The sequence below is a fragment of the Ceratotherium simum genome, chromosome 2 (assembly GCF_057802395.1).
Source record: "Ceratotherium simum simum isolate JZ-2026a chromosome 2, ASM5780239v1, whole genome shotgun sequence".
Taxonomy (NCBI): domain Eukaryota; kingdom Metazoa; phylum Chordata; class Mammalia; order Perissodactyla; family Rhinocerotidae; genus Ceratotherium; species Ceratotherium simum.
In genome coordinates, this window is record NC_141901.1 from 32,887,190 (window position 1) to 32,901,017 (window position 13,828).

The 13,828-nt window shown below is 41.6% G+C and overlaps 1 protein-coding gene across 2 annotated transcripts; it reads right to left on the reverse strand.

Annotated features, from left to right (window-relative positions):
- Positions 1-6,369: 6,369 nt before the first annotated feature.
- Positions 6,370-13,522, reverse strand: RGS4 (regulator of G protein signaling 4). Of its 2 annotated transcripts, XM_014783295.2 has the most exons (5): positions 13,363-13,522; positions 10,342-10,446; positions 9,968-10,029; positions 9,211-9,377; positions 6,370-8,555 (listed from the first exon to the last, which is right to left on the reverse strand). In XM_014783295.2, the coding sequence occupies exons 1-5, from the start codon at positions 13,404-13,406 to the stop codon at positions 8,316-8,318; spliced, it is 618 nt and encodes a 205-aa protein (XP_014638781.1). In that variant the 5' UTR covers positions 13,407-13,522; the 3' UTR covers positions 6,370-8,315. The 2 variants fall into 2 exon arrangements, with proteins under 2 accessions (XP_014638781.1, XP_004424893.1); XM_004424836.3 differs by lacking the exon at positions 9,211-9,377 and having other exon boundaries at positions 8,412-8,555; positions 13,363-13,510.
- Positions 13,523-13,828: the final 306 nt, after the last annotated feature.

The following is a 13,828-nucleotide window of genomic DNA, read 5'->3' on the forward strand; positions in this document are numbered from 1 at the left end:
CCGGAGAAGTGGTGCATCGGTGCACACCCGGGATCCAAACCCGGGCCGCCAGCAGCGGAGCGCGCGCACCCAACCGCTAAGCCACAGGGCCGGCCCAGCCTCATTCAATTCTGAATAGCTTTTTTAATCTGAAAAGTGGAAATATTGGAAGAATTGAATGGGATAACTTATGTAAAGCGCAAATTCCAGTCCCAAGTTAAATGTCAGCCCTCGGGAAGCAAAAACTCTTACTATTATTTTTAAAATATGGACTTAAATATTTACCTTTAATTATTTTCCAATTTGCTTTAATTATTTCCTTTGCTTTGCATAGGTCTTTCTATTTATACTTAAAGTCATTCATCTGATGCAAATTTCCTATAATATTTCACCCTGAAAAATAAATAGTGCTGGGAGCCTATTTTCAGTGCTTATTTTTAGTGCCAATGTCAAGAAATGCCCAACTTATTTCTCAATTATCAGTGTGCTGAAGAGCCATAAATCAGGAAACAGAATTGGAGGCAGGTGTGGAGACGGCCCCACCTGCCATCTATATTTATTCCACAGACTGGGTCCTGATGTCAACAGGGATGTAGAAATTAAGGAGGCAGCTGAGTGAGCTGGCTAGGCTGGGAATGCCAATACAGCACTAGTCTAGATTTAGTTTGGTTTTAGAAGTCCTAACTATCACTCCAACGGCAAGAACATCTTCTGTAGCTCTGGGGAGAAGAGTTTGAAGGAAACATGGAGTGAAGTCTTAGAGGAGACAGTCACAAGCAAGCTGTTAAAAATTTTACAAGAAATAGAGGAGACAAACAGAAATAGGCGCATACCAAGAAATGAGTGTGGCACAAGATTAGCAGAAGAAACTTTCAGAGAAACATTTTTGAGGGAAGAGTGACCAATTAATCCACTTTTTTTGAGTGATCACCAGGTAGATAGAATTCCAGGCATGTGCGAGAGAGAGTTTAGCAAAGAGCATGGGCTCTGGGGCCACATTGGTTCCTCTGCCTATGAGCTGTGTGATCTTGGGCAACGTACTTGCCTTTCTGTGCCTCAGTTTATCATCTATAAAAGGGAAGTGATGAATGTTAGTGCCTCTTCACCGTAGGGTTGTTACATGCATTAAATAAGTTAACACACATAGAGAGGGATTAGCAGAGAGTAAGCAACAAATGGTAGCTCTTTCATGCTGTGGATATAAATGAGAAGGTTATGCATATAAAGGAGCATACTGATTTTAATTATATATAAAATTATATTAAATATAGGTAAGTTTTAATTGTATGTATAAAATAGATATAGGAACACACTGTTTGCACCCTTGTAACTTCTTTTTTTAAATCCTCTTTTCTCTGTAAAGTTGCTCCAACCAGCTGTTCCTTACTCTGGTTATTTCACCCCCAGCCCCCAGCACAAGGCTGGGAGAAATATCCTTGCATTCTCCAAGAGGAAAATGGCAAGACTACAGTGGAGTCTGAGAGGATCAGGTCATGTAAAGACTCAGTACACGATAAACACTCAGGAAATGTGAGGAGCTGGATGGATTGCTTCCTGTTTGCATCTAGGAGTATGTAAAACCAAAGTCAGTCAGTCAACAAATAGTCACCTTCTATATATTAGGCTCATTACTCGGTGCAGGGCTTATGAAATCAAATGAGACATGGTTGGTAACCTTGAGGAAGTGGCAATGTAGTTTGGGAGACACACTTATAAATCAATGGTTACAGGACAATGTGCTAGTAATAATAGAAGCATGACAGAGCATTAAGAGAACCCCACAGAGGAGTAGTTAAATCATGCCAGGAAGTGGGAGAAGGCTTCTTGATGTGGGCAGGTCTTGAGCTGAGTTTAAAATAAAGAGTAGGAGTTAGCTAGATAAAGGAGTGGAGTGGAAGACTGACTTGGACAACGACACAGGCAATTAACAACATGCCGCTTCAGGAACTGCAAATCATTAGAACTGGATCAAAGGAGAAGTTGTAAGAGATGAGGCCAGAAAGCTAGATAGAGTTCAAAATCGTGAAGTCTTGAATACTAGCCTAGAGAGTTGGGAGCATTGCAAATTTTAAGCAGAATGAGAGATCAAATGGGCATCTTATAGCAGATTGGCAGTTATTTGGAGTGAATTAAAGGGTATCAGACTGGAGGCAGAGAGACTAGAAGTAAGGCCAAGGCAATAAACCAGGCCAAGTGTGATGAGGGCTGGGATGAAGGGTCTGCTATTTCCATGCCAGTGGAGAGGCAGAAGTAGGCTTTGAGAGACTTCACCCAGGGGAATTCTGCAGAGCTGGGTAACTACTAGGTGTATAGAGTAAGTAAGAAAGAAAAACTGGGGGTGATTCTGTAGTTTCTAGTTTGAAGGACTCCCTGTAAGGTAAGGTCATCTCCAAGATAGGAATTGGAAGAGAAATTGATCTGGAATTTGCAAACTGCCCTCACAGTTGCCCTTTCTAATACCCCAAAGGTATAAAATTATTAGCAACAAGGCAAGAGTAGCAAAAAACACCGATTCCTACAGAGGAGATTGAGAAGAGGAGGAAGAAGACAGAGCTTGTAGCCGTGGTGGTGAGAGGAAAAATGAGCAGGCCTTGTCTTTAATATGACACAACTAGAATTTGTTTCTCATAATTTATTGTTGCTACTGAGAAGATATCTCAGGGACAATCTGTCCTGGGAGAAGAGAGCTACAGAAAGGCCAGCTGGATTGGTGGAATACTCTGGGAATTTTACAAACGATATTTTTTAAATAAATCAACAAAGGTTTTGTTTTACTTTCTTCAGAAGCAATGCTCCAAAGTCAACCCTGGAAAGTCATTCTCAACGGGTCACCACGCACTAATTCCCACAGTCTAACTCATTGGTAATTTGTACATGATGTTGCCTTGACCAGACTCACGTGGGGGGCAATTTTCTTTAACCCAGGCCCTATGGTCATCACTGGCTTCCCTCCCAGAGGGGAGGCAGGAGCAATGTGACCAGGACCATGTGCCAAATGCCTGTTTCCATCTGGGGTCCTGTCTGTGTGTGATTCCTACAGTGGCTGGATGACTTGGATTCATTGTGCCATGTCACCCCAAAGCAGTAGTGAGCTGGAACCAAAGGAGGATTGAACTATTCTTTTTTCTTCTTCTTTCAGATATTTAAAAAAAAAAGAAGACTTGCTCTGGACAATGGTTTAGGATCTGGCAAATTTAGAGAAAGAAAGAAAAGTGATTCTTACAGAGGAACCTGGCCTAGTATTTACCCCTTGCTTCACAAACTCACTTTTCACTAGTCCCAGAGAGACCTTCCACCCACCCCAGCTCAGGCAGGGCATAGAGACAACCCAGTAGCAGCATGATGCTCTGGGGTGGGGACTGGGGGTCGCCAACCAGACATGAGGACTGGAGTGTTTGGCATTCTGTCATTCCTCATGACATGTATCTTCATTTCTTTTTCTTCTACTCTATCTTCCATGTTCCTTTCTTTCACATTTTCTTCACATTTTCTCTCCCTTTCTCCTTTCTCTACTCTTTTTATCTTTTTACCTCTTCTCCCCTCTATTTTTATTTCTTCTTGTTGTTCTTCCCTTGCTTGCTTTGTTCCTTCTTCCTCCTCTTCCCTCTTATCCCTTTCTCCTTGACTAGAGTAATTAGTGTGGACGCTGGAGGCGAATATCTGGGTTTGATCTGTGCTCTACCACTTCTTTGATGTATAATCTTGGGTAAATTTCCGAACTTTCCTATATTGCATTTTCCCCATCCACAATAGAAAGATACTAATAGCATCTACTTCAGAGTTTTGCTCTACGGGTTAAATAAGATAATGTAAAGCACTCAGCATAGACTTGGCAATTAATAAGCATGCCAAAAATGTAAGATGCTACTCTTAAATTTTAGGCTTCCTTTGGAAACCCTGTTCTCTCTCCAGGCATTGTTTACCTTCATTGATGTGCCTAAGAAATACAGTAGTCCCTGACCCCAGCCCTCTCATTATCACTTCATGCAAAATTTATAAAATTGGACTCTATCTCTAGGTGAACCCTTCCTGAGTCATCTTTCTCAATTTTGCCTCTATTCTCGATCCCAAAAAGGACAAAATCCAGTATTTTCCTTTCTCATATCATATTTTTGTGTGACATCTAGATGTTAGAGAAGCAAAGCAATGCATATTAAAAAGGGTTTAATGGTGAACAACAATTTAGTTTGTCAACATGTAGTTTAGTGGCCTAAGCAAACTCATGTTTTGAATTCAGTCTCAGAATTAAATGAATGAACCATTTAGTTTTTATACTGTGCTTTTGAGTCTGGCTGGTCACATGAGACAATTTATCTGACTAGCTTTGCTCTGATGATTTTTTTGTACATGTGTTTGGCCTAGGCAAATGGACAGTGGCTTTCCCTTGGAGGTAGTTCTTTTTTATTTTTCTTTCATCTTTCCTCTTTTCTCCTCTTTCATCCTTCTATCATCTCATTTCTAACTTTAAAAATCTAAGCACTATAAACATGGAGTGCCAGAACACAGCCTGAGGCACCTGGGGTTGTGGAGTTTCCCAAAGTCAAGTTTTTGTTTGCAAACTGCTATTAATGTAAATGAGTCCTCTGGGTCCATACTCTAGTGTCTGCCCCTCACACACAAATAAGTGGCAACCATATAGTGTAATATTTAAGAACATAGTCTCGACATTTCGCAGAGTAAACAATACTCTGCTACAGTAACAACCTCATAAAGAAATGACCCAGATCAGCAATGATTTATTTCTTATCCACTTTATATTCTGAAGTGAGTCAAGAGGTCCTTCATCTTGTAGCTACACAATCTGGAACATATAGTCTTCAGAGTTGCCACAGAAAGAGAAGAGAGAGATGGAGGATGCATTTTGGCTCTATTCTTGACCATATAGGTCTGAACATATAGGCCCTCTCCTCGCCCATTGGCGTGTGCGTATTTGGTGAGTTCTGCGTGTCTCTGCCATGATCTCTGGAGGCAAAGCTGCCTCAGTTCAAATCCCAGCTTTGCTCCTGGATGGCAGTTCAACCTTGGCAAGTTATTTAACATCTCTGTGCCTCAGTTTCCCCATCTTTAAAAATTAGCAGATGTTTTGCAGAGGCAATGCCCATGATTGGCATCCATATCTTAGGATTGGTGTGAGAATTAAATGTATTATTTATCTAAAGTGCTTAGGACAATATCTGGCACATAATAAGCCACAATAAATATTTTTCAAAGCGTGGTCCTTGATCACCTTCAGAAAAAGAGTCAGCACATATTTGTTATTTATTTCATGGCCAACCATCAAGAAGAAAGAAAGGATGGGCAAGGCAGAGACTGGAGAAAAAAACATGGCTCACACTTGCTAATAGCAGCGACTTTGAATTCCTCTGCGATCCTTAGAAGACGGTATTATATACAAGGAGCAGCAATTGCACACTGTTTGTGAGAGTCTGACACAGACATAGCGTGAGAGAGGAATGATAGCCTTGTGCGCTTTGAGGTGGGGTTGTAAAAATTTCCTTTAAATATTTACGAGAAATTTGGATTCCTCTGTGTATTTTTCTGAGGTGATGGTCCATAGTTTTCATCAGATCCTTAAAAGAATCTGTTACTCAAAACAGTTTAAGATCCTGTGTCCCTAAAACCTTGTAAACATGACTCTTACAAATGGGAATGAAAGAATTCCGGAAATGGGCGTCTCATGACGTAATAGTCATAGTACCCGTGACTGTGAATGTTAACATCTTATGACTTCTTTTCCAGGGAAGAGAATCTGCAAAACGGAGGGAAGGATTTGAAGCAGTTTGGGCAGGGATCTATCCTCAGGCATCTACAGCTGCCGCCCACCTCCTAAATCTCCCACTGCTCCCACCTTCTCTCAAACAGGCAGGTAACTGGATGGTCGTAGAATTGTTGCTCTGGAAGCTGAACTCTATCCCTTAAAAACCTATTGAGGACCTGCAAGTACACCACCAAATCAGTTGAGCGAAGTCTCTGGAGCCAAGATTGCCTCTGCTCTGTGACTAGAGGTAGGCAGAGGAGTGGCAGGAAACGAAGAATATACAACACTCATTTTCTGCTTTCTTTCCCACAGTTGTCATGGGAGAGAGAAAAGACTGGAAATGAGCCATTTCCTATAATCACCCTACACCCTGCTGTTTCTCATAACATGTCTGTGGATCATTAATGTGTTTACAAGGAGATAGTTTTGTATGAAGCATTTATTTACCCTTATTAAGATGGCTGTGTTTCACTGGAAGCATCAGCTTCGAGGCCTTCAAATAAGCACATGATAAAAATAAGCATGCACGTGGAAGGAGTATTCTGTCCACGGACCATGAGCAAGTCAGCTCTCCATGTCAAATGGTGATGAAATAACAGGAAAATGCAATTGAAAAACACACTTGAAAAATGTATTACATAAAATAATTTACTTCTCATTCAGAATGACCTTCCAGACCTATTGGTGAGACAGCAGTCCAGGAGTACAGGTACAATCTGAAAGTCATGACAGTTATAATAGGGCAAGACCAAGAGAGTTATAGGTTTGGATCCTGGAATCAATGAGGGACAAAATCAGTGAGTGGAACTGTGTATAATGCAAAGGGATGCTGATGAGAAACTCCAGGGATATTGAAACCAAGACTGCTAGAGAGACAAGAAGGGTACAATTGAGAAAACCTACATCTTTAATGCAATGAGATTTGTATACACACGCTCCAGCATCTTCATTTTGCAACCCAGTCTATTGGCTTAAAAGCCACAAGGTGTTCACGCATGTAATTTATACTGAATGTGGGTGCACTTCAGAGGCAGTAGTTTTAAAAGAATGAGAAGAAAATTACTTCCTGGCCATTCATTAATAATTCAGGTGATATCATGCACCTCCACTTAAAAAACAATACAGTAATAAAAACATTGTACAAAACAACACCATAAATAACATAAATGAGAAATTTTCAAGTATTTCATGTGCCTTGAAAAGTTCCAAACAGTAGTTCTAACAATTGATATCCTTTTTCTCTTTTTTTCTTTTCCTTCTCATTTGGTCTCAGAGCCTGGAAAGAAATGCCTTCAGTCTCTGTTAGCCCTGATGTTTGGGATGGAATGGACAAGATTCTACCTTCAAAAGAGAAACTTAGGAGGGCTTTTCAGTTTGTGAAAACATGTTTCCCCTTATAAAATATAATCTTTCCCCTGCTGCTGGTTTATCAGTGTAGCCATATAACCTAGAGCCATTATGGGGAAGCAAACAACCACAGTGGACAAGGGAACCTCATCTCATGGCTAAAGTTCTCTGGAAAAAGCAAAATGAGAAGAGCACCTTGATCAGGAGAGGAAAAAAGAGTAGAGGATAAGAATATTAACCTTTAAATTCCGTGCCCTTACTCAGCCAGTATCTTATAGTAGGTGGAGCTGGCGAGGCCCTACCTGCATTTCTTCATCCAGTTCAACCATCCCATCTCCCAACTCCATACCACCCCAGCTGCTGATACTCGTGCACCAAGCACCCAGGCAAAGAAGGGGAGGCCAGCAGCTGAGGGACACAAAAGTGCCCTTAGTGATAACCAGCCCAAGACAGCACTGTATCAGTCAAGTATAAGATTCTGTATGATATTTGCTCCCTAGAATACTGTTCAACTCGGAGGCTGCCAGTGGTTAAATTAAGCATGAATTCCCTTGGATGCTTCTCCAGCAAGACCCAAGGAGATTTACAGAATCTACTTTCCACAGGTTAGCATGCCTTTCTTAGCCTGCATGGTAGCTGGTTCAGTTTGCCCTGCTTAATTGTATGATGAAAGACCAGGGATCAGAACATGCACGTTAAGTATGTACACACACTCTAGTTGTGAGCACCTAGAGTCTTTCCTATCTATTCTTGCAGAAATATACACATATAGAGAGAATGTGTGTATGTGTACACATGTGTACACATAATACAGCAAACTCATCTAAACATCTAGAGTTTGGAGAAAGTGCTGCTTAACAGAATACATGTGCCTGTGGATGGCACATGAAGTGTACCAACCAACCAACCTGAGGTCAGACTGTTGGGAGGAGAGAACTGCCAACGATCTTTGAAAATCCAGACCTACAAGGCCATTATTTGGATACTTGCTCACATGGCACCTTAAAAGAAATTTGGAGAAATTGGCTAGAATGAGGTCCCGCCCTGATGAACACCAAAACACTAAAACTAAATCTAGTTTTTACATGGGAGTGACTCACACGTGGCAGGCAGCATGAATATTAGGCTATAATGTGGAGAAAGCACTGGTGCTTAATACAGATCAATATTTGGCCTCAGGTTTTCCAGGCATAGAGTCTTGGCATTTCAGCCCTGCACCGCCGAGTGAGAATTAGGCACACTGGGGGACCAGGGAAGGACAGTCTGCAGAACTCTTGGCTCCTTTCTGCTTCTCTGACGCACAGCTGGAAGGGTTGGCCAAATCGAGATAGAATCGGGACTTGAGGAAGCGGCGGTATGAATCCTTCTCCATCAGGTTGAAAATCTTCTTCTGGGCCTCATCAAAGCAGGTTATCGTAGGCTCCAGCATGTTCCGGCTTGTCTCCTCCCTGGTGCAAGAATCCAGGTTTACCTGAGGGGCAAAGGCCAAGGCTCCATTAGACACATCCCCCTGTTGAAGATGGGAGGCTGTACGCTTTGTACTGAATAATAGGTGTGCACCCTCTGTACCCCAGGAATGCAAAAAGGACATTTGGCTCCACCCTGGCACATGTGAGAGTATAAAAGGCTCATCGGCTTTAAGGGGGCAGGGCAATATCTTCTGTTCTTTCTCACAAGTTGGGGAAATTCATTGGAAAAAATCATTAAAGGAGATCATCTAAGTCATCTGGATGAAAGTTTTTTTCTTAACTGTTTTTTTGGCGTTGTCAAGATTATAATAACTTGGGCCGGCTCCGTGGCTTAGCGGTTAAGTGAGCGCGCTCTGATGCTGGCGGCCCGGGTTCGGATCCCGGGCAAGCCCCAAGGCGCCACTTCTCCGTCCAACGCGAGGCCGAGTCCCACGTGCAGCAACTAGAAGGATGTGAACCTATGACATACAACTATCTACTGGGGCTTTGGGGGGAAAAAATGAATAAATAAAATCTTATAAAAAAAAAAGATTATAATAACTTGCTCCACTGTTATATCTTTTCCTTTAACTCACATAGTCTAAAGATCCACGCCATTAATACCACTTCTAGGAAATTTCGCCAGGATCCAGAGAGTTCTCTGCCACGAAGACCTACCTCTTTGGTTGCCTGGACTGAGATGAATTCATTATAGATCTTTTTGGCCTTGGGACTTAGTTTTGAAGGGGATTTGATTTTCTTATACTCTTCACAGCTGATCCAGAAGTCAATGTTCTCCTCACTGTATTCAGACTTCAAGAAAGCTTTGAAAGCTGCCAGCCCACCTAGGATAGAGGAGAAACAATCACAGTTATCACACTGGCTGGCCTCTTGGACACTGTATTTCAGATAAAGCCAAGGTACTTGAAGGAATAAGGCAAGGGTTCAAACAATCCCCTATTTCCTCCTTTTTTGGAGGTCACTTGGGGTCAGGTAACCCTAATCTATATTTGGTATCTATTGGATCCCACTTTTACATAGTGCTTCTTGCTCAAGGTTTGAAGTCTCTTTTAAGAAAGTGTATGTTTCTGAAATGCCTATGGAGCCATCAATTGCCAAAGTGGATTTGGGAAAGAGAAACTGAGGTTGATTCTGCAAGAAATCTGAATATTTGGATTTTTGTTTCCTCTACCCTTTTCCCATGTGGTGAGAGAGATGATTTTCTACATGGTTTGTGTATGAACTTTCCCTTGTATATTGCAAAGCTCTAGGACATGGTAAAATTTTAAACAGACTGACTCTCCTGAGTCTGGAAGTCAGAAGAAACCCAGGCCTTTCTGCAGTTCCTATAAGATCAACCATAGTACGAGATAACTTGTCCATCCAGAGTGCCTTTATCCCCATTAGCTAGGGTGGGGAAAGCTGTCAGACTTACATTCATGGCTAATCAGGTTTTCCAGTGATTCAGCCCATTTTTTGACTTCCTCTTGGCTCACCCTAGAGACATTACAGAGAAAAAGAACAATTTGAATGCCATGATACAAAATTGGGGCAAGAAATTTAAGGCCCTGAACAAAATGCAGAGATTTTATTTTTCCATCACTCTGACGAAGCCTATTGTTGATTAGGGCAGTCTTTCCACTAAACGTATGGAAATTTCAAATGCAAGTATGATCTCCATGAAAATGGAGGCTGTCTTGATCCAAATCTAGCTTAACTAGGGACCTAATTTCCTTTTCTTCTGATGGAACATCTGTGTCATCAGATAGTTAATACCCAATGGATCTTCACCAGGGCCTCTTCTCTTACCTCTGACAAATCACCACTTTGTCCTTCTTGCTGTGGGAAGAATTATGTTCACAGGAATCAGACTTCTGCAGCAGGAAACCTAGCCGATGTTTCATATCTTTTGCACTGCACAGAAGAAGAAGAAAAAAGAACAATGATGTCAGCCCTCTTTAAAAGACACCCTAGTGGTACAGCTCAAAGATTCCATTACTAGCTAAGAGGCAGAGGCAATTTATTCAGGAAATGGGAGTTGGAGTTGGCAGGAACTCTCAGGAAAACGCGATTCCACTTCTGTTTCCACCTATGACTTACTACAAAACCTGGAGGCCGGGGATATCACCCAGCCTCCTTTGTCAGTAACTAGAATTCTAACCCTTCAGTCTCCCTCAGGAGCCTCTTCCGTAAACCTCTCATTTTGATGAATGGAACAGTTTGGTATCTTCAACAGAAGCACATTGAAAACGTGACTGTTCCTTGAGTAATTTTTAGAAATTGGAAAGCAAGCAGTAACCGTGAAATATGGCACCTTCTTGCTGCACGCCACCTTCTGGAGGGTGGTTGCTATTTCCATCTACCTCATTGCTAGCAGAGGGAACTGTAGAAGCACCTTTGGAAGGTATAGTTCTGTTCAGTTCCAGCCTTGTATGAGGTGGGCCAAGCAATTCCCGTTAGGGATATACACGGAGGTGTGCAGCTCCAGCAGGGGGAAGTAGAAGATGAGGTGGTAAATGCAAACGCTAATAATGAAACCTGAGCTCCTTCAGGCTTGCTTCTAGAAAATCTCCTGCTGCTGCTGCTACTGCTTTCCTTTTAATATCTACCCTATAAGGATATTTACACTATAAAGGGCATGTGAGGCTTAAAAACAATTAAGAGAAGCAAGCAAGAGTCATCACTGAAGCTAGTGACTGTTTAATTAGAGCAGAGCTTCCAGCATATTGCCACTGTTTAATAGGTAGCCAGGGTACAGCAGGGTGTATGACCTACTCAAAAAAGGAGATCTTTTAATAAGCTTTTAGCTCAACTTTCTCATCCTTGTTAATTATTCTGTTGCTTGGATCACTTTTATTATAAAAGCCAAAAAACTGTTGTAAAAGAGAAATGCTATTTTAAAAGAAATGAATGACTAGATGTTCCTACTTAAAGAGAGAAAAAAGCAACAAGAATAAAAAGACATTTTAGGATGGCTACTGATATATTAGTGGCTTATCTATGTGCATTTCCCCAGAAAGTTTAAATTCCATTTTGTTCTTGGACTGCCCCTAAAAGAGTATTTTCTCTCCCCTACAAGACTGTTTTCTGTCCTCTCCTTCCCCAACTGGTCAGGGGATGCAAAATCTTCCTTAATGATAGCAAGATATTCACAAAGGCTAAAGTGATTGTAAAGGGATGATATAAGTACATTGTGATTTGCTCTAAATAGCAATCATTTCATATTTCCATGTGCTGGGTCTGGCTGAGATCTGACTGTTATTGACCAATGCAGAGTCATTTCATGAAGAACTGGAAGTATGCTTAGCAAGTACATTAGATTTGTCCTTACAACACAATACAACCATAAAAATAAAAAACAAAATGACTTCAGGGGTCACTGGAGTCAGGAAATCTGGATTCTCTGCACTCTGCTATCCACCACCTATGTGACCTTGAGGAGTTCACAGTCCCTCTGGAGCCTCAGGCACTAACGCTAGAAGGAATGTGTTGGACTAGACAACTTACAGCTCACCAGTGAGGAGAGAGAAGAGCAGTTCACCCTGCTGACATGGAGTTCACCTCCCCAGGTTAGCTTCTTGCTCCTTGAGGGCAGAGCTCTGTGCAATCTTTTGTCTGTCTCCCAAAATATTTACCAGAGCATCACTTTCTCCTGTCACTCCTGTATTTTGTACGCTTAATTTTATATATGAGCTAACTGAAGCTTGGAGTAATCTGCTCCATTCTGTTCAGGATATTACTGATGGAAGTCAGAGGCATTTATTTCATAGGTAGCCTCTGCCAAACCCTCCTGCTTCATTTTAAATCAGCCATGAAAGAATATGAGAAAGAATATTCTTTCATACTCCTGAATGACAGAACAGGTGAGAGAGAAACTTCTTAGGGAACGCACGAAAGACTGTGTTTTCTGGGATATTTCTAAATTGAAATTTAAGGTGATTTCTATTTGCAGGGAAACAAGACAGGGAGTGGTACATCTACAGATTGGCTTTTTACCTTTAACTGTAAGATTAAATAATGTAATATGCATTAGTTTTGCATTTTTTTCAACTGGCTAACAGATAACCATTATCTGAAAGCATTTATTCATACCTTTTTCAAAAAGCCAAAGACATACGAGTAGCTGCATATCTTTAAGTGTTTTTATTTAATCAAGAGACAGGACATTGACAAAACAATGTCTTTAGGATGAGTTCTTCTACAGAACCCTTAACTGATTTGTTATGATCAATATTTCTCAGCCACCACTCACAGAAGACATTTCAAGAGCTAGAGGTAGGGGCAGAAGGATAAGGGAGATCTACTTTTGGAACTCAGATTTTACTGTAACATTTGCTTACAAGAACATAGAGAGTGAAAGATATTGCAGCACCACAGAAAGCATAGTGCTTTTCTGGTGATGTAGCCAAACCTCATTCTGGGGTGTCCTCCCCTAAACAAGATCTAGAATACCATCGGCAAGCCCAGAGCCATGATTCTACGTACCCCAGTGATGCTCAAACAATAACAGGCATTCCAGGTAGCGATATTACAGACCACTGTGCATGGTCCAAAAACCTCACATCACTTCTTACTTAGAACTAGCTTGGTTAGAGGATCAGAACAGTCTTCAAAACCGAGGTCATATAAAACAGCATAGTGCCCAAATTTGGGGAGAACACTTCTTAAGTCACAATTTCTAGGTAGCCTTGGAGGAAAGCTAGGAAGACGGTGCTCCCTCGACCACATTGTTTCTAATTCCAAAGAACTAAGTTAGTAAGTAGGATATGTAAATAACTGAGAAAGTCTATCCGAAAGTGTAACACGGTTAGTGGCTGAAAATAATCTTACCTCTTCAAGCAAGAAGCCGGCAGACCTGCAAGACCTTTGCACATCTTGTTTAGTGTGAGATTCACAAGTCAGGAAAGAAATACGGCAGGAGGAGCTGTGGCTTCTGTTTTGAGCGCACTTTGCCTTTGCTCCCGTAAAGATGCTGTCAGAATCCTCTGGGCTTCTCCCTCCCAGGCCTGTAGGGGTCTCTTTTATAGCCCAGCCACGACCGTCCAGCCAATCAGGAGGCAGCGCTGTAATACCAGCTCCCCTCGGCCTCCTCCTGCCTCTCCAGCGGCTGGAAGAGATAAAGAAGGAAGGACTGACGCATCGACAATGTAAAGGCAACAGGCAGAGAAAATCCTCTCGCCAAGTAGACGTACAGAAAATAAAAATTTGCTCAATGTCTCTACCGGTGCCTGAGGTTTTGAATGTAAAGGGAAAAAAAAAGAGTTTACAATGCTACAAAACATAGGGTTAATTCATT